The sequence below is a fragment of the Manduca sexta genome, unplaced genomic scaffold, assembly GCF_014839805.1.
Source record: "Manduca sexta isolate Smith_Timp_Sample1 unplaced genomic scaffold, JHU_Msex_v1.0 HiC_scaffold_63, whole genome shotgun sequence".
NCBI lineage: Eukaryota > Metazoa > Arthropoda > Insecta > Lepidoptera > Sphingidae > Manduca > Manduca sexta.
The window spans coordinates 11703-38301 of NW_023595440.1; the positions used below are offsets into that span (position 1 = coordinate 11703).

At 33.5% G+C, this 26599-nt stretch overlaps 3 protein-coding genes across 4 annotated transcripts in view; 1 reads left to right on the forward strand and 2 right to left on the reverse strand.

Moving 5' to 3' along the window:
* Nucleotides 1–3302: 3302 nt before the first annotated feature.
* On the reverse strand, nucleotides 3303–5061 carry LOC115450708 (UDP-N-acetylhexosamine pyrophosphorylase-like protein 1). The gene is given in 3 exon segments (XM_030178787.2): nucleotides 3303–4122; nucleotides 4125–4631; nucleotides 4634–5061. Coding segments are annotated over 3 exon segments (1458 nt in total). The 5' UTR covers nucleotides 4932–5061; the 3' UTR covers nucleotides 3303–3469.
* A 3262-nt stretch (nucleotides 5062–8323) lies between these two features.
* Nucleotides 8324–11432, forward strand: LOC115450707 (RNA exonuclease 4). The gene is made up of 2 exons (XM_030178786.2): nucleotides 8324–9179; nucleotides 10406–11432. Exons 1-2 carry the CDS (start codon nucleotides 8382–8384, stop codon nucleotides 10592–10594), a joined length of 987 nt encoding a protein of 328 aa, XP_030034646.2. The 5' UTR covers nucleotides 8324–8381; the 3' UTR covers nucleotides 10595–11432.
* A 2386-nt stretch (nucleotides 11433–13818) lies between these two features.
* Nucleotides 13819–26599, reverse strand: part of LOC115450705 (alpha-1,6-mannosyl-glycoprotein 2-beta-N-acetylglucosaminyltransferase) — a gene marked incomplete at its 5' end in the record, with an annotated part of 38175 nt that continues 25394 nt past the window's right edge. For both annotated transcript variants that reach the window (XM_037447151.1, XM_037447150.1), the window contains 2 exon segments: nucleotides 13819–17374; nucleotides 17738–20787. In XM_037447151.1, the coding sequence (XP_037303048.1) occupies nucleotides 20718–20787 (70 nt within the window).

Genomic DNA, 26599 nt, shown 5'->3' on the forward strand with positions numbered 1-26599 from the left:
TACCTCACGGTTGCCAATTCACATTGAAGCTTATAAGGGACCATTCAAGTATTACGTAACGCAATTTGGGGGGAGGGGGGGGGTTCTTGTAAAAAGTTACGATGCGTAACAGGCGCGGGAGGGGTTCGTACAAAGCGTTGTGTAACATTTTTTTTTTCTATTATAAACAATAACAAAGATATTTTAGCGACTTTCAGGTATTTTGCGTAAAATAATTGTGAATATTAGAAAAAAAAATAGATTTAGAGTTACATAACTTTTTGGAGGGGGGGGCGGGGGGAGTATTGGAATACGTTACGGCGCCTTACATGGGCGGGGGGGGTTCAAAAACCTTCGAAAATTGCTTAACATAATACTTGAACGGCCCCTAAGGCTTGCGAACATATCCTGACCTTTTCCCTTCCCATCCTAAGAGGTTTCTTTATTCTTTCCCCACACTTCCTTCCCAACTATCCCCTTCGAACTATCCTCCAGGGCCTTACAGTCGCTATTGTGAGATTCCAGTATCCCATTTGGAGGTTTCCCACTGTGTTGGCTTTCAATACAAAGAAAACCATCCCAGTAGTAGAGGCTTGTACGCAGCAAGATTTTAGTATTAAGTTAAAACCATATTAAAAGACAAAATAACTTTAAAAATAATCATTTATTATAAGGAACATTTATACATAAATTCTTTAAGTACGAAATAATACGCAAAGCAATTTTAAAGCAAAAAAATGGTCTCTATTCTCTAGGTCTCTCGGTACAAAGTTAAATACCCAAAAGTTGTCATTAGAGACGATTAAATCATTATAATAATAAACCTCTCAAGAATAATGAAAACAAAAAAATATGTTCTTAATTTAAATAATGATGCAACCACACAATCATTCGTTCGTTATGAATGAATGAATCAGCCAGGTACGCGGGAAATTATTTTATAAACATTGAAAAAACGTATTATCTTACTAATATGATACGTTATTTTTTGCCAATCATTATTCTTGAGATAAGAATGAAAATCTAAATTAATAACGTGATGCATTGGCCACTGAATGATTTAAAATATTAAACGAGAAATGTATAAGTATTTTCCAGTGCCATTGCATCAAGCGTAAATAAAAAAACAAAATACTGCACTATGATACAATCTATGAAATCGTACATTACGCAGTCTGTGATGCATTTCCCGCCAAATCTTCGCCAATAAATACAGAGGCATTTTTACACCAATGACATTTCTAATATAATTTTACAATATTCGTATTGTCACATAATTTCATTTTTCCTAATTATATTATTGCATATTTACACAATTTTTGAATTATTTCACAATAAAACCCGCGCAATCAAATAAAAAATTTCGTTTCAGCATTTTGGGTATTATATAAATAAAATGTATTTAGCAACTTATAACCTTTTTGCTTTTTTATGGAATAAGTAAACGGGCAATATATGAAAAAAGATAGCAAGTCATTTTGAATGCGCGGGCTATTTTCCCGTATTTTATACCATGGGATTTTTTAATCAATCACACCTCTTTACAACTAAACTACTTTATATTTTATTTAAAATTAGAATTGTATTTACAATTTTGCATTATATAGGCATTTATAATTCAAATGGTCGTAATGTCTTTTACCAGGTTAATAAAAAAAAAAGAAAAAATTAAAAAAGTAGCCTATCACTTAGCCCAAGAGGCTGTATGATAACATAAGAGCTGCAAGAAAGCTGATATTATTAATAACAAGCCTCGCCTACGTAAAAATGCAATTGAAAATTTATTACACAATATTACTATAATACATGCTGAATTTTTCAATTACCATAAAAGACCAAATAACATTGAATCACGAAAAAAAATCCAAGGAATTTACTAGATGCTTTGAAGTAAGACATAATGGACTAAAAATATTATTACAAAAAAATCTATACATAATATAAAACAAAGTCCCCAAAAGCTGTCTGTATATGATCGATTTTTTCAAAATATACAAAACGGATTTTTGTACGGTTTTTACTAAAAGATAGTGCAATTCTTGATGAAGGTTTAGGTAACATTACGGTTTTATGTAAATTGACTGAAATATAACGATTACTGTTGATGGGTCGTGGTTGTAAAAAATCTAGTTGGTCGCGATTTACGCGGGAAAACTTCGCGACACTGATTTCCACAGCTAATACACTAATAAGATTTCAAACGAATTGTAAATTTAGTAGGCGATGCTTTAACTTATGAATTAATGAAAAAAATGCTCAACTCTGAGATCGCTTAACAAATGGAATAATTAAATCTAATATTGTGATGTTTCGTATATTAAAAGCTGACTGCTAAAACCTTTGTAGTAGGTTTGTTTCAAGGTAAGAGATATTTCATTTAAATGTGTCCTTGTAAGGTTTTGATGCAAACAAATATGGATTTTTACTGATAATTAGGTATTATTTTCGCTAGATTTAACAGGGGTGGATTAAGAAACTTTATTGGGGGAAAAATCCAATCAATTATGTGGACTTATTAAATCAATTTAACTAAAATCTTTTATATTTTTTACGTAAAATTTCTTCAGCTTTTCACGTACGAAACTCTTTTAAAACGAACTATATACATATATTCATATATACAATTTAATATTTAATTTCGCAAACGCCCTTAACAATACAGAGGCCGAAATATTCACAAAAAGTATTATAGCTTATAGCTAAGAATTTACATTGGACATTTCCCAATTTTGTGTGAAACATAAATAATGACAATATTAGTATCAGATAGAAAAATAGAAAAAAATGAATTGAAATTATAGAACAAATTAACAGCGCTACTGCAAAAGAAACAAACCTTATGTACACTTGTCTGTTTACTTGTTTATTACTTTCAAATAATTTTTCCCACTATTTTATAGTACTTAGAGTAAGCAAAAAAAAAAAATGTACATCAAATCAACATATAATCTAGTTGTGATTTTAAACACAGAATGGGGTGTGAGTCACCTTGAGCCAACCTTAATCCAGCTCTGAATAATTTTTTGTTTTAAGTATTTTTGTACAATAGAAATTTGAAGAATATATTAGTTTCAATGACTAGCTACAGCTTGTGGCTTTTATTGCTTTTTTATCTTTAAAGAAATGTACGAAAAACATTTTGAATGATAAATTTCGCTTTTACTTCCAGTTATAAAAAAAAAACAAAGAAAAAATAGAATTTAAATAATGAAAACCAAAATGAAATTTTTTTAGTCTTTTGACACAAAAATTTTCATTTTTCAAATCAATATTTATCTTCCCTTGTTTAAAATACTCTAGTATTTCAAGGTTTAATCTATATATTTTTTAAATTGATTCGTAAATAAAAAGCTATTGCTTCCAATAATTCTTAAAAAACAAAATGTTATTGCTTCCACAATTCTGAAATTTCAATACAATCAATTCATTCATAATTTCATGTATTTCATATACTAACTTGAATTTTGACCGATAGTAATTTATAAAAACGCTAATGGTTACCATTAAGCCCATTGGTGGCAGCTTCATGCATGCTCTTTAAATGGAAGGGGGATATGGTGAAGACCTCATCCTTCACCAACTCCTCAATGTTCTCTCCACCATAAGATAACAATGGAGAGATCTCAACATCAATATTATCAGCAATTATGCCACCAGCCTCTCTTATATATTTCCTATGAAGCCGTAGAAGATCTTCCCTGGCGGTGGACGGGCAATCCTTCTTCGCTGAGTCAGCATTCTTCAAAGCGGAGAACTCTACATCCCTTGCTACTTCTAGACAAATGAAGTTCTCAGCGAACTCGAAAACGTCGAAAATGAACTTTTCCATCTTAATACCATTCGGTTCTGATGGTTTCTGACGGACTCCGTTCTCATCTACGTATGGTATTTTCTTCTTAGCAATGTGGAGTTTGAGTTTAGATTCGAAATTGCAGATTTTTGTAAGGAATTCGGAGGAGAAGTAATGATTACAGATGTTTCCAGCGCAGAATGTCAACCGTCCGTCTGGGTTCCGTCTTTCAGCTGCTTCTTCAGTAAGTTCGGAGTACTCCACAACCTTGTAGTGTCCGTTCACTCTGCAGACGACCCCCACAGGCTCGCTAGGAGAAGATTTTTGTACTACTTTTGCAGCGCAGTCTGCGTTTTAGTTTTACAATAGCCAATGAACACTGGATCCGCAACTTTTATTAAGATATTGTCTACAGAATGTGCGTGTAAGTGTTCCACTCCTCTCTTGGCGATATCATCAAGGATTCCTTGGACTTTTAAGGCCCTGTAAAGCCCTCCGTTGCCATCAGGGGCTGATGATAAATGGTGTTTTTCATCCAAAAATATTTTACCGTCAAAATCAAAGCATGGTAATGTTCCTTGGACAAAGAATACTATATCATCCTCGTTGAGTCCAAAGTAGGAATGAGATTTGAAGTAATCTGCAGTAGGTCCTTTAGTGTGTTGTGAGGTCATGATGTACCAAGTAATTCGGCCTTCTTTGCCATATTTCTCTGCGGCCATTTGCTGCACTCTCAAAATTCTTTCAGCTTGAATTTGGAACAAGGTTTTTTTCGATGGTAAGCCGACATTGAACATACCTTTAGGGTGCCCGAAGCCGAGCCTCGTCGCTTGTCCTCCAGCGAGCAGCAAAACACCGACTTTCCCTCAGAAATCTCTTTGAAACCAATGTTTTCGTACTCTTCAATCTTCTCTCTAGTAAGAGAAGGTACGGCCTCATAATGCGTCTGTGGAATGGGCTTCAAATCGTCATCCAACTTCTCCAAAATAATTTTCGAAGATTCCACAGCGCGTTCGAAAATCTGATTCACTTCCGCCAAATCCAAATTGTCTATTTCGGATGTTAGTTGTTCCCGCTCTTTTTCACTCAATTCCGGCCAGTACTTCAGGAGATGGTCTTGGCCGTGAGCGGAAAGCCGCTCGTAAAGTTTTTCGTAAGACATTTTGTTTGCACGACCGAACGCGGCGATTAGAAAGCGTATACTGCCCGATGCATGTTAACGCTCGAACCCCACCACTGCCGATTAAAATTGCTAAACACGTCGGCGTTTGCCTGACATTTTTTGTTTACATTCGTAATGGCGAACTGTCAGATTACATTGCGGGTTGATTGTGTAATGGAATATAGTTTTGACATAAGTGGCAAGCAATGGATGTATTAGAAATGTCATGAAAATGTTTTCTGATTTGTTGGAGGTGCGTTCGGAATGTTGATGTAATTAATTGACGTTGTTAAATAATATGCATATAATTTTCGTAGAGATTATTGCTTTTTATTTTATTTTATTTGCAAAACAAACAGTACAAATATATTTATAACATTAATGGCATTAATTCTATTTATAAGAGAAAACTATACATAGACCAGTAAGGTTTTCACTGATAAATATTAAAAATACTCTAATATCAAATTAGTACCGTTTTTAAAAAACACTGCATCGTTATTTTCCTTTCATAGAATAGAAATTACAAAAGTATAAAATATTTCCATGGTATACATATTAATTAATTAGTAATCATTAAAGAAGTTAACAGTCTACATTCCTAAAGCCCATGTAGAAAGATTAAGTAGTTAATAATTATACCACATTAACAGTAATTAAATGCAGTTTTTGTAACTTACGTTATAGCGCAAAAAGATTTTTAAAACAGAAATTAGCCAAAACATGTCGTTTTGTTGTTAATATTAGCTGTGCCCTCGGCTTCACCCGTGTTGAAATAAATGTTTCACAAAGTGTCTGCGTAAATCCCGACCTACGAGATTTTTTATAACCACGCGACCTCCTCAGTACTACACTGTAACAGTAATCGTTATATTTCAGTCAATTTACATAAAACCGTAATGAACCTACTAATAACCTAAATCTTCCGCAAGAATTGCACTATCTTTTAGTGAAAACCAATGACGTTTTACAAATAGACGCGTCATACACTAACAAAATTGCACATAAAAACAGCGCACTATTTACTATAGTCACAGCCCAAGCGGCTCGCATTGATACGCGCCGAGTGAGCCCGAGTATGTCCGAATGGGCCCGAGCGTCGACCGTCCCGTCGCCATGACGGTCGAATAAAATGCATTTATTAGTTGAAACATATTTAAATAGTGTATACTTATTACTAACGTATGAAATGAAACGTTTTTTTCATTCACAGTTGGATTATAATTTGTACATCGTCTAAAAACACAGGAAGGCATTTTATTTATAAAAATACAAAAGTTAGTAAGCCGACTAGCGGTGACAGTGGTTGGAGGTTGACTACATGAATGTCGGGGAATTACCTTACTTTCGTCTTGCCAGTATTGAGCTCGAACAACGTATCTATGTAATAAAAACATCTTAGGTGAAAACCGTACAAAAATCCGTTCAGTAGATTTTGAGAAAATCGACCACATGTAGACAGATACCTATTGGGGACTTTGTTTTATAGCATGTATAGATAGATATAATTGAAATAAAGATTTCCACCATGAACAGTGCAGTAGTGGACACATTATTGTTTCTTGTCTCACCATTGTCTTAACATAAATATAAATATAGTTTACTAACCTTTTACTAAAATAGCGGCGATAGCCTAGTTGGGTGTGGAACGGACTGCCAACACCAATGTCCGCAGGTTCAAAGACCAAGGGCACACACCTCTGACTTTTCTAAAATCATGTGTGTATTATTTGTGAATTTATCGCTTTAACGGTGAAGGAAAACATCGTGAGGAAACCTGCTTATCTGAGAAGTTCTCTATAAGAATTTCGAAGGTGTGTGAAGTCTACCAATCCGCACTAGGCCAGCGTGGTGGACTAAGGCCTAATCCCTCTCAGTAGTGGAGGTGGCCCGTGCTCAGCAGTGGGCAAGTATTATAATACAGGGCTGATATTATTATTATTATTGCTAACCCTTATGAGTCAATGTTACTTGATTAATAATAATAATAATATAAGAAGCTCTCAATTGGCCGTTGGGTCGGAGGCCAGATGGAGAAGGAATTGTTGCTGGACACCGCGCGCATTGTGAGGAGATTCCTCACTTTGAATCTTTAACCGCCGGTGGCTTGTGTCTTGAGCTTCGCCATCGGAGAGTCATTATTTTTTTATATTTTTATATGCATATTTTTGAATAAAGAATATATTTCGAAAAATGCAAAAAATCCTTTAGATTAATGGAATGAACATAATAATAAATAAATAAATCAATTTAAATCGCAAAATTTAAGGGAGAAGATGTATTGTTGTCGCGCATACCAATGATTCCTACAGATATGCCACTTGAGTTCCAAACGGTGCGACTCGCGTTTGCAAGGCGCAGAGACGATCACTACAAGCGTGTGAATTGAATTTGGAAAATTCATGCTTTTTACAGTTGTAAATGGCTTGCTTAAGTGACGGGAAATGGGCTTATTTATTCGTGTACGCACCAGAAGGAAAAACCAAAAATATTGCGTAAAAAATCACTTTATTAAACAGAATGTACAACCGAAAACTTTTTTATTTATTTATTATACTGTTTATTTCTTCATACTTTACATGTTTATTACTTCATACGTTGCATTACAATTCATGGCTGTGGCATAGATGTGTAAAATTCTATATGCTTTATACATGCGAAAAACCACATACATTTTTGTAAGTTTTTTTTACAGAGAAAAATTTTAGGGGGTTTCCGAACAAAACTAAGGTGGACAATAGGGTTATCAATTTGAAAATTCGCCAAAGTGCAGGGATTCTCAATTAGATTGGAGATTACGTGGTTTTAGATTTATTAATTTACTACGTTCTCATAATTTTATAACAATGATTTTTTACTTTACTTTTACTATATCTGAACTCCTATACACTCATCATTAAAAATAAATATCCACTTCTTTTTTTTAAATAAGTGTTTCTTGTGACTTTACTTTCGTGAAAAACCTTTCTACTACAATAATCCCTAAATCATTATAACAATTCATAGCGTGATCTACACAACTCCAACACACCTTACTTAAAAATTCAAATGTTTCCCAATTACCGAGAGGTGAATGCATGACATTGTCTATCCGTATGCCGAATGTCATTCAAATTTATTCAGCGGTTCTGTATTTGTCTCTAACATCCAAACATTTTCACAATCATTTGCATTTTTAAATATTAGTGCAACTAAGATATGATTTAGACGGGAAGTGAAAATTGTCTTGACCACAGTTGAGTTTTTAGACATAAACACAATGCAACTCAAATGCTAAACGGTATTTAACTGTGATTAAAACTGAAAAAGCTTATTTTAAGACAAAATTATTTTCCCCTTGCATTTTTGAAACCGCAATTCGGAATAGATTTACAAGGATTTTTTAATATTGGCATTGGCAACACTATCTTCACTCTAGAAACATCCCCGATCAGCAATGTGGTCTCAAAAATGTCAAATGATTTCGTACGCAATGGTATTTATTTATTGTTGTTCGTAATCGATCATATCTTGCACTGTTTATACATATTACTCAGCACTGTGGTAGATATTGTAAAGTTGATATTGTATTCTGTCCTGTATACAAATATGACAGAGGGAACGAAGAAACGTAAACGGAATTCGGCAGAGTCACATAACCAAGTTGTTGTCAATCGAGGCGTTATAGACGCGAATTGGCAGAAATTTCTATCAGCCAACATAATTATGGATAAGAAAGAAGAAAAGCCGCCCCAAAAAAATCACTTCACGGGCACTTTCCGGCGTGCAAGGAAGAAAAAGCCGCAAAACCAAGAGATTTCGTCGTCAGAGTACATCAATGGTGACATGAAAAGTTTAAATTTAGAACCTCAGCCGAACGGTGAATTAAAAAAAATCAATGAGCCTAGGAAGCAAAATAAAATAACCAAATTTTTGGCTATGGATTGTGAAATGGTTGGAATAGGGTATAATGGAAGTGACCATATGCTGGCTAGAGTGTCCATAGTCAATAAATTTGGGGACTGTATCTATGATAAGTTTGTGAAAGCGCGGGAAGAGGTCAAAGACTACAGAACTGATGTGAGTGGAGTAAGGAAGGAAGATTTATTGAATGGTGAAGAATTTACCGTTGTTCAAAAAGAAGTCTCTGACTTATTGAAAGGAAAGATTTTAGTTGGACACTCTTTGAAAAATGACTTAAGTGTGTTGTTTTTGTCACACCCAAAGAGGAATATTAGAGACACTGCCAGATATAAACCTTTTAAAAAGGTATATATGACTCATGTTTATAGTAATATAATAATTCGTAATATAAGTTGAATATTGCATGTATACTGTCCAATGGCTAGGTATAAGCCAGGAATTGTGAACCAGTGATATGTGACATATTAATTCAAGCATGCGAGTAATATGAAAAACATTCTATCTTTCTTTGGGCTTCACTTCCCTTAACATCAGGTGCAACATAAGATTAGGTGCCAAGACAATCTCTTTTAGGTTTACTGGTACCGGTGGAACGAAAACCATTTGTAATTTGTACTGTAAATGATTTAATAATAAAAAAAAATATTAAAATACTGAAGACATTTTGCTGAGACCCAATAAAAAAGAAAATCTAAAACTTACTTGGGTCATAAAAAAGTCACTAAAAGGCAGCATTCGTATAGATAAAACTAGTGGAGGGCATTTTACAAGTCATGTTTTTCTTTTATAAATAATGGCATGTTAAGCATTAAAGGTTCGCCATCTCTGGTATAGACTTTGTCTACTATTAATAGGTGTTAGGCTCCCACCACTCCCAGATCTTGAATTTTTGGGCAATTTGGAGGCAGGGCACAATCTGGATAATGCCGCCCCTGACCACCTATATTTTTACCTTTGTCACTACATCACTTCACGCCCTACGGGAAATAATTTATGTGTTTAATTTACTGAACGTCTCAGTAGTCAAAATTGCGTTAATGATGAGTCGCGTATGCGTCTGTCAAGTGTGAATTTGCCGCCTGGTGCACGGGCCCTGGCTTGCCCCCCCTTAGATCCAGGGATGGCTCCCGCACTATTCTTATGAAGGTTCCCAGTTTTACTAATTTTTAAGTCTGTTAAAAAGCCACTTCCCAAACATTAATAGTATAATGAACACATAAAAAGAGTTGTTTTCAATATATAATGCCTATTCTAATAAAAAGGTAATATATAATTTTTTTTATAAAAGTAAAAATATTTATTAAAAAAATATAATTTTTAATTCAAATGCATCACCTAAAATTGTTGTATGTTAACTTAATCTGCTTAGCAACCACAACCTGTTTTACCCTAATTTTCAGACCCCCAAGTTACTAAATGTTAAATATCAAAATAATTAATAACGCCATCTATTCATTGTCTAATGAACCCATTTATTAACTAGACTAAAACATTGTATATTCTTTATAAAAAAAATATTCATTGGTTTATCCACACTAGCGTGTTGTAAAAAAATCTTTATCTAATTTCAGATCACCAAAGGCAGCACTCCGTCCCTAAAAAGGTTGGCAAAAGAAATTCTAGGTATTGATATCCAGCATGGAGAACACAGTTCAGTGGAAGACGCAAGAGCTGCCATGCAATTGTACTGTACTGTAGGTAAAAAATGGGAAGAGAGTTTAAGCGACAAACGAGGGCATAGGAAGATTTCTAATGAATAAAATTTTCGTCTAATTTGGCTCAGCATGATTTGGCCGAATTTTCGGATTGGCGTGAATCGGCCGAATTTTCGGCTTGGCATGAATCGGCCGAATTTTCGGCTTTGTTGAGATGTTTTTAAATGTCAACGTTGTTTTTAGTTTGTAATCGGGTTTTCGGTGTTGCATGATTAGCCCGAAATGTCAGATGATTTCAGTAAATTGAGCCAGTTGAAAAAGAAAATTATGTTTGCAGATTGTTTTCATATAACGATTTTTTTTCTGTTTTTTCGGCTTTAAATTCGAATTACCATGAAAAAGTAAGCCGAAGGGACCTTTGAACAAAATATTGTTCTTTAAGTCAGGACCTCGAAATATAAAAGTATATTATTAAAATTTAGACATATATATACTTAATTTTTTTTTATAGTACAATAATTATATTATGTACATTTTATTCAAATTGGAATATTTTTATACTGAAAAAGTTCCAATTTTATCTGAATATTTATGTTCATTCCTACTAATCAGATGAATTAAAATTATAGCTTGACCAAGAAAATAAAAAACCTCAACATGTTATAGTCAAATATAGAACTAATTTTTTTGTAAGTACCCACAATGTTTAAAACGAAAAAAAAGTGGGGTCCCAGGTTTTTTATTTTTCTGGTCAGGCTATAATATATAAGTTTTGCCATTTTCAGGACAATAAAAAAGATCCATACATTTGTGTAAGTTTTCGTTTTTTGCATTTAATATGGAGTGCCTATAATTAAATTCTAAAAGCAATTGTACAACATGTAGTTAGAATAATTAATATAAGCTCTGCTTTAAAGTTAATATAGATTTTTTATTTTTTACATATTTGTGTTTTATTTCTTTTGACTCGTCGACACTAGTGTTGCCAAACGTCCCGTATTTTAGGAATAGACTCCCGGATAGACTCCCGGGATAGATAGTCCCGTAAATCAATCTATCTACGATTGACAAGTACTCGCGCACGCGACGTTCGCATTGTCGCATACATATCCATACGACTCTGTTTTTAATCAATTTAACTAAAAGCGAGTTGATACCTGATTTTAATTACGATTATAATTGTATTGATTGTTACAAATATGTTAAAAGTGGCTCGATATATGGAAAAAAAAATATTTGTCCTGGGTAAAAAACTAAAATCTCGTATTTTTGCGCAGCATTTGTCCCTTACAAGCTGAAAAATAATCTGGCAAACCTAGTCGACATGATCTCCCCCGCAGCTTACCAGTTGCAAAAGTTATTCCGACACAACATATAGGTACTAATGCATGAATGCTGTCTACTAATCGTTCTGATAATTAGATTCTCCATAAAGGGAAGCCGATAGGAATAGGGTTATATGGACCTTTCGCTACTGTCGCTTCTCGCTTACTATCAGGTGAGGGAGTAGTCCATTGAAAAGTTACATTTGGGGTTGTGTTTTTTAGAGGACGCAATTTTATTTTTTTGAAGTGTAGGGGGGGACAGTCTAAAGCCAAGTTTGTGGGGTCGCCACCCTTGTCCCACGGCCGCCATCTTGAAAATAGGGGTTGAAATGGTTTTACGATTTATCTCTTAAACTATTTATCTCACAAAAATAAAAACATTTTTGTTGCAAATTAAATTCTCTACAACTTTGGTCTAGTAACTTTGGAGTAGAACTATAAATAAAAAGTTATAAGCGAAAATGTTAAGAAATTCAATGTTAAGCAATATCCATTGCAACGTCATCAGAACGTGTGTTTATAAGGTTCATAATACTTTTTTTTGTACTCTCATTAATACCTAAATACCCAAGGGACCATTAGGGAACAAAAGAACATCGGCCTGCTATTATTATTATTATTTCTAACCTCTCCATTGTAAGAATAGCTGATAATATTATGTTGAAGTTGTCGTAAGTAAGTTTTTTATTAGCATTTTGACTTTTAAAAGTCAAAATGCTAATAAAAAAAAGTAGTTTTCACTAAAGTTAAAATCGTGTCTAAAATCATTCGAAATCGTCTTCACAATTAAAAACAGAATAAAATACATCCGCACGTACAGAAATATGTAGCACAACGAATAATAGCTGGCAGATGTTCTTTTGTTCCCTAATGGTCCCTGGGGGAGTTGGGTATTAATGAGAGTACAAAAAAGTATTATGAACCTTATAAACACACGTTCTGATGACGTTGCAACGGACATTGCTTAACATTGAATTTCTTAACATTTTCGCTTATAACTTTTTATTTATAGTTCTACAACAAAAGTTACTAGACCAAAGTTGTAGAGAATTTAATTTGCAACAAAAATGTTTTACATTTTTTGTGAGATAAATAGTTTAAGAGATACATCGTAAAACCATTTCAACCCCTATTTTCAAGATGGTGGCCGTGGGACAAGGGTGGCGACCCCACAAACTTGGTTTTAGCTTTAGACTGACCCCCCCTACACTTCAAAAAAATAAAATTGCGTCCTCTAAAAAACGCAAGGTAAGGCCTAAAAAATGTAACATTTCAATGGACTAGATGTTATCTTACAGTTTGAACATTGTAGCCTGCATTGACGTATATTCTAGACACGAACGTCCATATAAACTATTTGTTCAAAATCTGAACTAAAATGGCGACCAAAACGTCACTTATAACCTATTTATTCACTTGAACAACAAATAAGTTAACTAATTGGACTAATATTTTTTTATTTACATCCAGGTTTACACTAAGACTCAAGTTCTTATAACATAAGCGCCACTTCGTACATAACCCCACGCTGTCAATGTTGAAATCCTACTAGTAAGATGTATGGATTGCAGTACAGTTGAATCGAACATAATGAATATACGGAACGCCAGATCTAGTATGTAGTACATACCTATATATCAATGGTAGTCTGAATTATCGGGCATTATGGGACTTCTGTATGGCACCCTGCAGTCAACACTGGAGAAACTTGTGAATGAGATCCTGAAATCTCTCAGCTTAGCGACTGCAGGGCCCTTGAAGAAAGTTGGGAGGGAATTGTCGTGGAAGGATAAGGAAATCTCTGAGGATGGGATAAGAAGAGGTCAGGAAATGTCCGTGAGCCCCTATAGGCCTCAATGTGATTTGCCTACCATGAGGTATACACACTACCCTGAGTGCCTAGGGCCGCGACAAATGTCCCTCGTGCGGGCGTGTATTGGGAAACGGCGGTGTTATTTATTTTGATGTCTGAAAAATACTTAACAATATAAATGAAACACGAAATCAATGACTGTTAAATTTTATTAAATTCCATATACGTCGACAGGTTTCGACCACACTGAGCATACGCGACGGCACGCAGTTTGATACATGGACGTTCAAAACTAAAAAATCTAAATAAAATACTTTTTGGCCTTGAACCTTCAGAATAAAAAAAGTACTTTTGTAAGTAATTAAAGTCTGTTTGAAATTCTGAGGCCTTAGTTCAACAAAAGGACATTCGGAATAACTTGTGACTGATGATCGTAAACAAAATATATTTGAATTTGGTTTAAAGATTATGGTAAAGCCTAAAGGTATTTAATTCTGAGTTAAATTAGTTCTGAGTGTTCAAAATATCACCTTATCCGAGATTTTAGTGAGTAGGTGTTGTACTTCATTTGTATAAAGTTTTTACTAAAGAAATACAATATACAGAAAACAAATAATCAGCAGTCACAGGTACGCCGTATCAAAACAAATGCTTCATATTTAAATTTCAACTTTAATGTCATAATATTAGGCTTTAATACCGAAAAATAAGTGCCTGCCTAACCTAAAAACATTTCTTGGAACAAAAAATTTGGATCTGTATTTTTTTACAAGAAACCTCGCATCGCGTCTGCTCAGTGCAACCGATTTATTACATCACAGGTTTTAGCCCTTTAACAACTTTAGCTATTTAATCCGTTGCTTTAAGTGTGTTGGTAGAAACTATACTCACAGGAATGAATATAATACTTTTAGAAGTAGCTTCGATTCATTTATAGCATTGTCTGTGAAAAATAATAAGTTAATAAATATGGTGATATTGTGGACTATATAAAATAATTTCAAATCACGTCACACCATGTTACACTACGTCCAATCACGTCACAACACGTCATACAATGTCACATCGTAATACAAGCACTTAAATACAAAATATAACCTACCAACACACTTTCATAATTCCATTAATTTTTGGCTCCAATGGCATTAAATTTTATAGCACTTTCCATTTTTCCTAAATAGTATTAGCTCTATTGCTGTTAGAGAATCGTCTAATATAAATTCTTTTACGATCGATGTCGAAGATTTCAAAACAAGGATTGCGAAAACCAACCAAAACATTCATTGAAAAGGCGGTAGTTATATCCGTTAACGATCGTTAAGTTCTAAAATTACGATAGCAAAATAACCGTCGAAATATAATCATTGTCGCTGTGGTCTGCTAAATTTGGTGTTCGTTTTGACAAAACTCACAAATCTTGATTAAATATGCAATTTCTAAAAGGGCACATGTCTGAAAATGTATGAAGTTCAGGAAATAGAAATTTGCTATAGTGTAAAAAAAAATTGTTGTTCAATTAGCAATAAAAAATTACAGAAGTTTTGTTGTTATTTGTTATTATATCTTTTATTAAGATAAAATAATGACCTATTCTAAAATTGTTAATTTGTGGGAATCGTCTAAAAACTAATTTCTGTTGGCAACCTTTACTTTTTCCCCTTTTTTCATGCTACAGGTTTCATTTTTGACCTATCTTTGATAAGTTAAGTTTTATAGCAACTTAAAAAAAAGGTCGCAAACAGAAATTCGTTTCTTTGACGATTCCCACAAATTAACAATTTTGAAATAGGTCATTATTTTATTAAGAGACCGATATACATTTCTCGATATAGATCTAGATATATTTATGAGATGTGCCCTATTAGAAATTGCATATTCAATTACATTAAAGCCCAATTTATGTGTATTCTTCAGTGGAGTTCGAGACGACAGCGACAATTATATCACATTGGAGTAAGCGGCACAAGCCATGAGCACGAACTGTGGTTGAGGCGAGCGAGCATATGTACGAGACGAAATTGTAGCGTATAATAAGCCAATAGTAGACGAGCATCGACTGAGCGACCAATTAAAACATCGGTGCGTTGGGCGACTGACTAATCGCGAGCGTGCTCACAACTCGTGCCTCCGCACTTTAACAAAACTACCTTGATTATTGTGATTTTTCTCGGTATCAGAAGCTATTACAATCTTTTATTCAATGTATGAATCGCAATTCCTAAAACAATATACCTCAGGGATGACGAACCTTTATTGCATGCCATTTAAAACACAATTAATAATGTGCCTTATCTATCCGACCTTTTTATGTCCCAAAAGTTTTTAGTTGGATATTATTTTGTCTCGTGCAGCCACTGGCACGCGTGGCAATAGTTCGCCAACCCCGATACCCAATGATCGAAGTTATCTTTGCACCTGGACTCCTTTGTTTAAACCTTGCACATATTTGAAAATGTTTTGGAAAAATAACTTCAACTAGGCATTTAGATAATGGTCCGTTAAAAGTAACTATTAAAAACATCTATAACTATTTTTAACATTATATAAATTGTGCGCTATTATTGTTGAGTATATGACATTATGAGTATGTAACAGAAAAATGTTGCTATAAGATGTCGCTTAAATCGTAAGTCGAAAAACAGACAGGCCCTGGCGTCAAATATAATTTGACCTCTTTTTAGTAAGCGAAAATATAGGCAGATAGGGCTTGTTTTAGGCTCTGAGGCGTCAAATATAATTTGACCCCTGAAGACCTCTAAGATCTGGTGCTATGAGCCACTGCCTGGTATTCCCTATAAAGCCGATAATAGGCTAGATATAATTAGGCTTTACGTAAAAGATATCTAATGCAGTTGGCTAAACAACAATTTGTGAATCTTGTATGTATTTTTTTCAAGTTTTTCAAATTATATATATTTTTTTATGAATATATTCATTGCACCGTAATATAACGCGATTTTTCTGTTACATACGTGTTTAAAAACAATAAACGGACTGTAAAATTGTGAATACATTAACATTGATTTTGGATGGGATCATGTTTAGACCATAAAAGAATAAATTAAATACGAAAAATAATACAATATTCTAAAAGGTAAAATATAAAGCACAGAAAATACAATACTGAGAAATAAAAAATAGTAAAAAAACACAAAAAAGCGTTAAATACAAAGCTTAATACTGGAAAAAAAACAAAAAAATACATAAAACAAAAATACTTTAAAAGCAAAAGACTCAAAAACTAAAAAAAAAAAGAATAAATGCGATACAAAAAGTATGCGACCACTTTAAGACTAGATGGGGGCCAAGATCCCCTATTTTATACGTGAATACGACCCACACCAGATCCCATCCAATTTTAACATAAAAAAAAACATTTTAAAACTCTCATATTCAACGTTGAATATTATAAAAATTAAATACTAATTATATACAAGTAAGTACATGAAATAATACATTAGAAATAATACATTTTGATGTCAATACATTAAAATATATCGAGCAATTTTTCACAGAAAATATTGCAATCAAAATAGGGTAAAGGCAAACGATTAGACAACCTCTGAAGTTCTTTATTTCTTTAAATGACGAGACGAGCTTGCCGTTCGCCTCATGGTAAGCGATACGACTATAAACAGTAGAAACACCAACACCTTGATATATAAAGTATTTGGTATTCCACTGCGCTCATCCTGACATGAGATGTTAATTATTATGTCCAGTAGTTATGGCTACAATGTTGGCTACCTAAATTATAATGATTTCTTATATTTACGCGAATGTTAGACATTGAAATTAAACTAATTTTTCGGATTCTATCGCGGTTTTGTTTTCTCCCGACGTTTCAAGACTTCATCCGCAACTGATGCAAAGTCAAAGTTACAATATCTACCTACATTTTACAGACTTCAAGACACTGTGAGCTCATTCTGCGTAGATCGGACCACCAACAGCTAAAAATTTAAAAAAGTTGTATAATTGTAAAATGTAGGTAGATATTGTAACTTTGACTTTGCGGATGAACAACTCAGTCCTGCATGAAGGCTGCAAAGTTCGAAACGTCGAAAACAAACCGCGATAGAATCCGAAAAATTAGTTTAATTTCAATACCTAAATTATTTCATTAATATTGCTTGTTGCCCGTCATTGCAATAGATGCTGTGAAAAATAACTCTATTCAATACCTCTACTGAAACTCCTGTAAGCCAGGATCGCCAGCATTAACTGCTGCATTCAAAAACGTCACAAGCGTTTTCACAAACAATACTATGAGGACACAGTACATGCGAACGCGTAGTGACTGTCGGCTATTTTATAGTTTCATTTGGCTTTGCTTACCTTTTTTTATAATAATTTATTACTTATTGCTCAATGATTACACACAGAACCATGTGAAAATAGAAAAACAAGAATTCATAATAGATGGAATGTAATATTTCTATATTGACATAATTAACAAGCAAACAACACAGGCAGCTGACCAACTGAAGTCAAGTTTTATTTCAATATTAGCCAATCACAGGGCGCTGTCTACGCATTGCGACTATCATGCCAAAAGTACAGACTTATTATCAGAAGTACTCCGTACTTAGCTAAGTAACGCTTGTGAATACGGACTTTCATTTTAATATTTTTTTGACATTTATTTTTTCAAAAATTCTTCTTTATTATTATATATTTCTGTATTTACTAAAAATAGGGGTTAATTTGATTGATTACAAAAATATCATTATAGTTTAGTGAAGTTTCTGAATGCAGCAGTAATATAAAGCATTGCAAAATGTGAATTATACTCAAAGAATGAAAATACACAATGAAATGTCTTTGTCATTTTGAAATACATTACACATTGGCTTCCAAAAACCATTTAAAGGAATTAAAGCCTTATTCCAATGAAATCAAACGATCTTGTCATTTGAAAACAATAAAAACTTAATAAAATTATGAAAAAACTAAAAAAAAATTATAAATTAACCTTGAAGTCATAAAATCTTAATGAAGTTATGAAAAAACTTAAAAAAAACTTTTTTTTAATAACCTTGATTTCACTCTCACTAACACTTCTATTTTCACACAATTTAAAATTCACGCATTTATTTTTGGAAAAAACACACAACCTAAATATAAATGCATCTACATAAAACTGGCCAATACAAAACTGAATACTGTACTGGGCCGTATTGCGCGGCTTGATGGGGGGACGCGACCCCCAAATTATCAAATTAATTCACTCGTATCAGGTTTCTTTTAATTGAACAGGAATTTTTGGTTAAAATAGCCTATTAGATTCAGACAAATGACATTTCAGAACTTCTAGCCCCAACGTACTCTCAATCAGTCGGAGCAATTTTCTTGCAGCAAGTTTATTGAAGCAAGTTTCACCCATCAAGGGGTCGTCCATTAATCACGTGATGTTTTTAGTGGCTTTTTAACCCACCCCCGATGATATGTGGTGAGGTTTTAGACTACCCACACCTTACCCAAAATCACGTGTATTTTTTTGTACAAAGTATATTGAAATTACATTAAATTGCGCCATCAACGGAAAATAAATACACGTTATATCTCATTACCACCCTCTCCGTGTGATATTTCGTGATTTTATTTCAGAACCCCTCCCTCCCTTTCGAGCTTTATGTGATAAATGGATTATCCCCACCACGAGTAAGACTTGAGTTGCCTCGCCATTGTATTAAATGGGTAACTTTATAACCTTAAAAATTGTATATGTGATGCAAAAAATTTGCTTCGTCTAATGAGGCTTTAGGGTTAACAATTTTTTATATATTTAAGAACCCTGGCTTACGAGATGTTTGGCAGCCCTGTATTTTCCCGAATTCAATTTGGTAGCAAAATCTAATTCATGTCAGGCGTAAAAGTCAATTAGGGTTGCCAATTTCAAAAATCCTGGTCGACGTAATGTGACAGCCCTATATTATTTCGTTGGCAAAAGCCAGTTTAGACCAGGCGTTAGGTTTTCATGTAGGGTTGTCAATCACGAAAAAATTACAACATTCATAGATTTATTTATTGAATTATACACTGATTTTGAATAGCTAACACTGGGTTCTTAACTTTAAAGGAGTCCATTTTCACAATTTATTTACGTGAATTGACAACCCTAAAGAAACCATGGTAACAGCACCTCGTAAATACAACAATTAATTTACTATAATACAAATGAACAACTATTGTCTTAAAGCTATATTTACAGTTCCAAACTACGCTTAAAATGATTTGGTATGAACTTTGGGGTTGACCCTACAAGTGGGGTTGACCCCACGATTATATTTTAATGGGTTAGGTGCAGTGCGGTCCAAATTATTAGCAATAATTTCACTTCGGTAACTTATAACCTATACGTGAATTCGTACAAACTAAATTACTAAACTGATTTTATCGAATTTGTCTGGTTTTTTCGTGTTTTTTCAGTTTTTTTTTATTGTAGTGTCCATAAATCCAAACTGATTTTACGTTTAAAAGTCGATTGCATCCATCTTTCATAATAATTATAGAGAACCATATTCAAACTGTTTTTTTGTTTAAAATTTCCATGTATCTTTAAGTAAAGCTTTAAATATAATTCTGGGGGACCATGACCCACAATGGACAAGTTTATTAAACTACATTGGGATGTGACCCACGAAACGAAAACAATCTTTGCTATCTAACACTGTATACTATTAATACGTTTAACTTAGGACGGATCTGGCGTGGTCCAAGGCCCCCCAGAAGCAGAAAAAAAAAATTTGAAAAAATTATGGGGACAGTTTTTTTACGACTGCCAGATGTATTTCTTTTTTATTTAAAAAAAAAAAAAAAAAACATTATTTTCTTCATTGACAATTAGTACCTACATTAATATTTTTTTTTTAAACAAAAAAAATTTTATATTATTTTGAACCGCACTAACCTAAAAAAAATATTACTTATTAAACGGCCAATACTGTTTAAACGTTGTCAGTAAAACAAATTAGTTCGATCAGGGTTTTTATTCTCCTGGTCAGACTATAACCTTGCCCCACCTTATTTCCCCCACATTATTAAAGGTTATAAGCGTATTTGGAACCGTTACGAAGCGGGAATAACATTATGTGTTGTACATATATTTTCTTTGTTGTCTACCTATTCTTGTCATATTAGCGCACAGCTCTTGATCCCTGAGAACAAATATATTTAATTTAAGCGATATGCGAGATTCGTCTTTTTTATTTAATAATAATAATATCAGCCCTGTATTATATACTGTCCAACTGCTGCACGGGCCTCCTCTACTACTGAGAGGGATTAGGCCTTAGTCCACCACGCTGTAGTGCGGATTGGTAGACTTCACACACCCTCGAAATTCCTATAGAGAACTTCTTACATGTGCAGGTGTCCTCACGATGTTTTCCTTCACCGTTAAAGCGAACGATAAATTCACAAAGAATACACACATGATTTTTCGAAAAGTCAGAGGTGTGTGCCCTTGGGATTTGAACCTGCGGACATTCGTCTCGGCAGTCCGTTCCACACCCAATTAGGCTATCGCCGCTTTAAGCACACTTTAAACCACTTTTAAAATAAAATAAATAAAATAAAATGCTTTATTCATCACGTAGAACATAGTTGCACTTATAAGTCAAGGTAGTTAAGTGCCCTACTACCCTTTATCCTACTGTTGTGACTACTTTAAACAATGGATCGTAAGGTGTAGTATGACACATTTACTGCGAATCAGTTAATGGTTCTTTGTATTGGTCACGCCACCAATATCCCCACCTCCACATATTGTAAACAATATTCAAGTATAAATACGAGGCTCTGCGAAGCCTCGGGGAATTCATTCTTGTAACGTTCATCTGTCAACATGTAACACCGCTCAGTTAATTATAAAAAAATATATTTTATTTTTTAAGACAAAACGCTCACTCGTTATTTGACTGGCGCAGTCGGGTCGGATTAGTTCGCGAATACTTGGAAGACACGAAAATTGGTCACCATACTACGTCGCTGAAGAACTTTTCCACAACCAGAACAAACAAATTTGTCAATTAACGCACGACGCAACAAAAAACATTTGAACTAGAAGAATTCCGGCATGGCAAAGAGAAGTCTAATGTGAGTAAACTTTTTCACAATTTCCTTTCCATGTGCCCATTCCTTAAGTAACTGGACTAACAATTGCCAATTGAAACTTAGGAATCTGTAGTATATTCGGTCAACATTGCCGAACTAATACTTTTTAGCGCCGAAGATTTGGACAAACATTGCCATTTCTCGTTGTTTGATTGTTTTTAAAAAAGGGATTTAATTTATAAAGGATATTTTACCTTTGAATTATTATTATAGGATATTTTCCTAGTGTTTTTATTATTAAACTAAGAAGGAGTTTAATTATTTGTGACCATGAGTCAGATACAATTAATCCCGAAAGATTTTTTGAGTATCATACCAAAATATGATGGTGATGATAAATTATTGAACTTATTTATTAAGAAATGTGAATATGTTCTTGATAATTTTAAAGGGAACAATAACCCTGTTCAACAAACATATGCGTTCCACAGCATAACAAGTAGATTAATAGGAAAAGCTGCAATTTTGTACAGCGAAAGAAATATAGACAACTGGGATAGTCTAAAAGAATTGTTAATTCAACATTTCGGAGATCCTAGATCGGAAGCTTGTATAGCATTAGAACTTGAGAGTATAAAAATAAAACCTCAAGAAAGTTATATCGAATTGTGTCATCGTATCCAAAATGTACGTAGTTCACTATTCGCAAAAGTAAATTTATTAGAGGACGAAGGGCTCAAAGCAGCAAAGATGATTATCTATAATAACACAGCCTTTGAAACATTTTTGTATAATCTAAGCGACGACTTGATTAACTTTATAAGGCTTAATAAATGTAAAGTCCTTGAGGAGGCATTAGAAATTGTTACTGAAGAAGTCAATTTCCAAAATAGGTTGAAAAGTAAGAAGGGAATAAAACAGCCCTCTACTAGCACCAATAATGCCCAACAAAGTAAGATGCCACAACAAACATTTAAGTTTGGTACCCCTCAAAATAATTTTAAAGGAAGCAATAATCCGCAATTCAAATTTGGGATTCCAAACCAAGGAATGAAAGGCCCAAATGCGATTATGGCACAGAAACCGCATCTTAAGCCGGTATCACAAAATTTGCCTCAAACGGTGAATAATTACAAGCAGTCAGGATTCTTTAAAAGAACTCCTAACCAGCAATTTAAATTTGGTATTCCACACGCTCAGCAGACCAACGATGTCTCCATGAGAACAGTAAGGAATAACCATATGAGGGATGTTAGGGCAAGTAATTCAGTGGAGGAACAAGGAAAAATTCCACCCCCTGAAAATTTTATAGAAGGAGCCTCAAGAGACAAGTTGAGATAATCAATACAAATTGTAATAGTATTTTAAGGTTACCACACATTTGGTTGCCAGAAATTAATGCTATATTCATGATAGACACAGGTAGTTCACGATCATTTATAAGTCCGAACAAAGCATGGGACTATTATAGTAAATATATTTATCCTGAATCATTTGAGGTCATAAGCACCCATGGCAGGAGTGAACATAAAGAAGTGGCTGAAATACCACTAATGAAAACATTTAAGTCCGATCTAGCGCACAAGTTTTATATCTACGATGTGGATAGTAGATATGATGGTTTATTAGGTTCAGATCTATTAAGAGATCTAGAAGCCAATATAGATATGAAAAATAAGTGTTTAATCACTAAAAGTGCAAAAATACCAATCATATATGAGCCTTGTAGGGACAATATGGTTTATAATAATGAATACATGGATGTAGATCCCACAGTCGAGGAAATACTCGAAAATAACCTTTCAAAATTAAGGTTAGAGCATTTAAGTAACAAGGAAAAATCACAAATTAGTAATCTTTGCTTTGAATACAAAGATATATTTTATAATGACCATATACCGTTGACATTTACAAGTCAGGTAAAACATAAAATTAAAACTGTTAATGAAGAACCAATCTTCATACGAGCGTACAGACACGCATATAAAGAAAACCAGGAGATTGAGAACCAAGTGAGGAAACTGCTAGACAGTAATGTGATTAAAGAATCTCACTCACCTTGGAGTGCTCCGGTACACTTAGTTCCTAAGAAGCTAGATGCTTCAGGCGAACAAAAATATAGAATGGTCATTGATTATAGAAGGCTAAATGATAAAACAGTCGATGATAAATATCCATTACCCAATATTGCAGATCTATTCGACAAGTTAGGAAATGCTAAGTACTTTTCTACGATAGATTTAGCTAGTGGTTATCATCAGATTGAAGTCGATAAAGCTGACCAAGCAAAAACTGCTTTCACAACGCAGTCTGGTCACTATGAATTTGTTAGAATGCCTTTTGGTTTAAAAACAGCACCAGCTACTTTTCAAAGAACTATGGATAATGTTCTTAAGGGATTAATAGGTGTTGATTGTCTAGTATATTTGGATGATATCATAGTATATTCATCAAGCCTAGAAGAGCATATTATAAAGTTAAAAAGAATATTTGATAGATTACGTCAATATAATTTAAAAGTAACGCTAGACAAATGTGATTTTTTCAAGAAAGAAGTCTTATATTTAGGACATACAATTTCTAAAGAAGGTCTACAGCCAAATGATGATAAAATAAAAGCTGTTTTAAAGTTTCCGTTACCAAAAACGCAAACTGAAATTAAGAGTTTCCTAGGACTAATAGGTTACTATAGAAAGTTTATAAAAGATTTTTCGAAAATCACTCAACCAATGACAAAATGTCTTAAGAAAAGAAGTAAGGTCAATATTACACAAGAATATATTGAAGCATTTGAAAAATGCAAGGAGTTGTTAACAAATGCACCTTTGTTACAATATCCAGATTTTGAGAAGACATTTCTATTAACAACGGATGCCTCAAATTATGCTATAGGCGCAGTATTATCACAGGGACCGATAGGCAGTGATAAACCAATAGCGTATGCAAGTAGAACTCTCAACGATGCAGAAACCCGCTACAGTGCGATAGAAAAGGAGCTATTAGCCGTAGTTTGGGCATGCAAACATTTTAGACCTTATTTATACGGTAAAAAGTTTATAATATTGAGTGATCATAAACCACTAGTATGGTTAAATTCATTGAAAGAACCGGGATGTAGGCTTACCAGATGGAAGCTTAGATTGTCAGAATTTGACTTTGATATAAAGTATAAACCCGGAAAGCAAAATAAAAATGCAGATGCATTATCGCGTATAAAAATTAACGCAATCGATAGTGAAGATAGTATCTCAATGATAGTAAATATGGACCAAAATCAGGATCCAGAAATCCAAAAATACCTCAAAGAAATAGATGATGAAGTAGAAAGAATTGAAAAGAAAAGAAAGCGTAAAGCTAATAAAAAGATTGCTTCAAAGAAATCAATTATAATATCATCGGATGAAGATGAAATAAAAAGTTTAGAAAAAACTTATCCTATACCGTCGATAGACAGTAGTATACTAAATGATACTAAGTCAGAATCTACTGACATAATTACAGTGCATTCTGAAGAGAACACAGATGCAGCTGATATACCAATTTTACATGAAGCAATTGACACTAAACCTAATCAATTTTTAATATATAAATGGCATAGAAATGATATTTCAGTTAAAGATATTTCTAGGGACAAGCAGAAAGTGTATGAAGTACACATGCCCTTAAATAATAGTGAGGTAGTAAAGTCATTTTTAAAAGACTACGTAAAGCCTAAAACTAAATATTTTATTTATTTTGAAGATAAGCAACATCGAAGCATATTTGCTGATGTCATTACTAAGTTGTTCAGAAAAGATTCTGTTAAATTTATTGAATGTACTGAAAGAGTCATTTATATAGAGGATGAAAACGAACAACGCGAGATTGTTCTAAAATACCACATAGGTAAATCGTGTCATAGAGGTATTAGAGAAACTATCACTCGTTTAAAAAGGACATACTTTTGGAGAAATTTGGATCATACTGTAGCAAGTATAATAAATTCTTGTGAAGTTTGCAAGAAAATGAAGTATGATAGGAAGCCAATTAAGCCAGAGTTGCAATTAACGCAAACTCAGTCGAAGCCTTTTCAGGAAGTTTTTATTGATTTATTTAATATTGAAGGAACATACTTCCTTACAATTGTTGATGCCTTTAGTAAATTAGGCCAAGCAATAGAAGTGACTAACAGATCTACCCCAGAGATCATAAGAGCACTTTTAAAATACTTCTCATATTATGGCGTTCCTAATAAAATAAGTTCTGATCCAGGTACAGAATTTAATAATAATTTATTAAAAGAAATGTTAAATTTTTATAAAATAGAGTTGCATATTGGAACTCCACATAATCCAAACTCCATGGGTATAGTCGAAAGATTTCACTCTACTATATTAGAGATTTATAGAATTGCTAAATATGAAAGGAAGATAACAGATCCAGTATCAGTGATGACATATGCTATAATGTCTTATAATCACTCTATACATAGTGCAACTGGACTTACTCCTTTTGAAGTCGTATTTGGTCATACTGACGCAAACGATAATTTTAATGTAGATTTCAATAAAAGTTATACTCAGAAATTAGTGAATGAACATATAAAAAGAACGAAATATCTCTATAAATATCTAACAGATAAAATGATTCTTAATAAAGAGAAAATTAAAGATAAACGAGGAGGAGAAACTAAATTCAACATTGATCCAGGGGATACAGTGTTTATTAAAGGCGTAAATATACGCAGAAGTAAAGATAAACCTCGTTATCAAAAAGCAACAATCATGGATAATGTAAATAGGAACGTAGTCACTGTAAAAGGGAAACAGAAAGACAAAAGAGTTCCAATTAAAGACATTAAACGTCCTTCGCAGGTACGTGATGCTTCTTATGCAAGCAATCCAAAGCCTGGCACTTCAGCTTCAAAGGATTGAA

Excerpts from the sequence above, each read along its gene's own strand:
- LOC115450707 (XM_030178786.2), top strand. The coding sequence starts at position 8,382 with ATGTCAAATGATTTCGTACGCAATGGTATTTATTTATTGTTGTTCGTA. Across the intron at positions 9,180-10,405 it reads GATATAAACCTTTTAAAAAG|ATCACCAAAGGCAGCACTCC; the intron begins GTATATATGACT and ends ATCTAATTTCAG.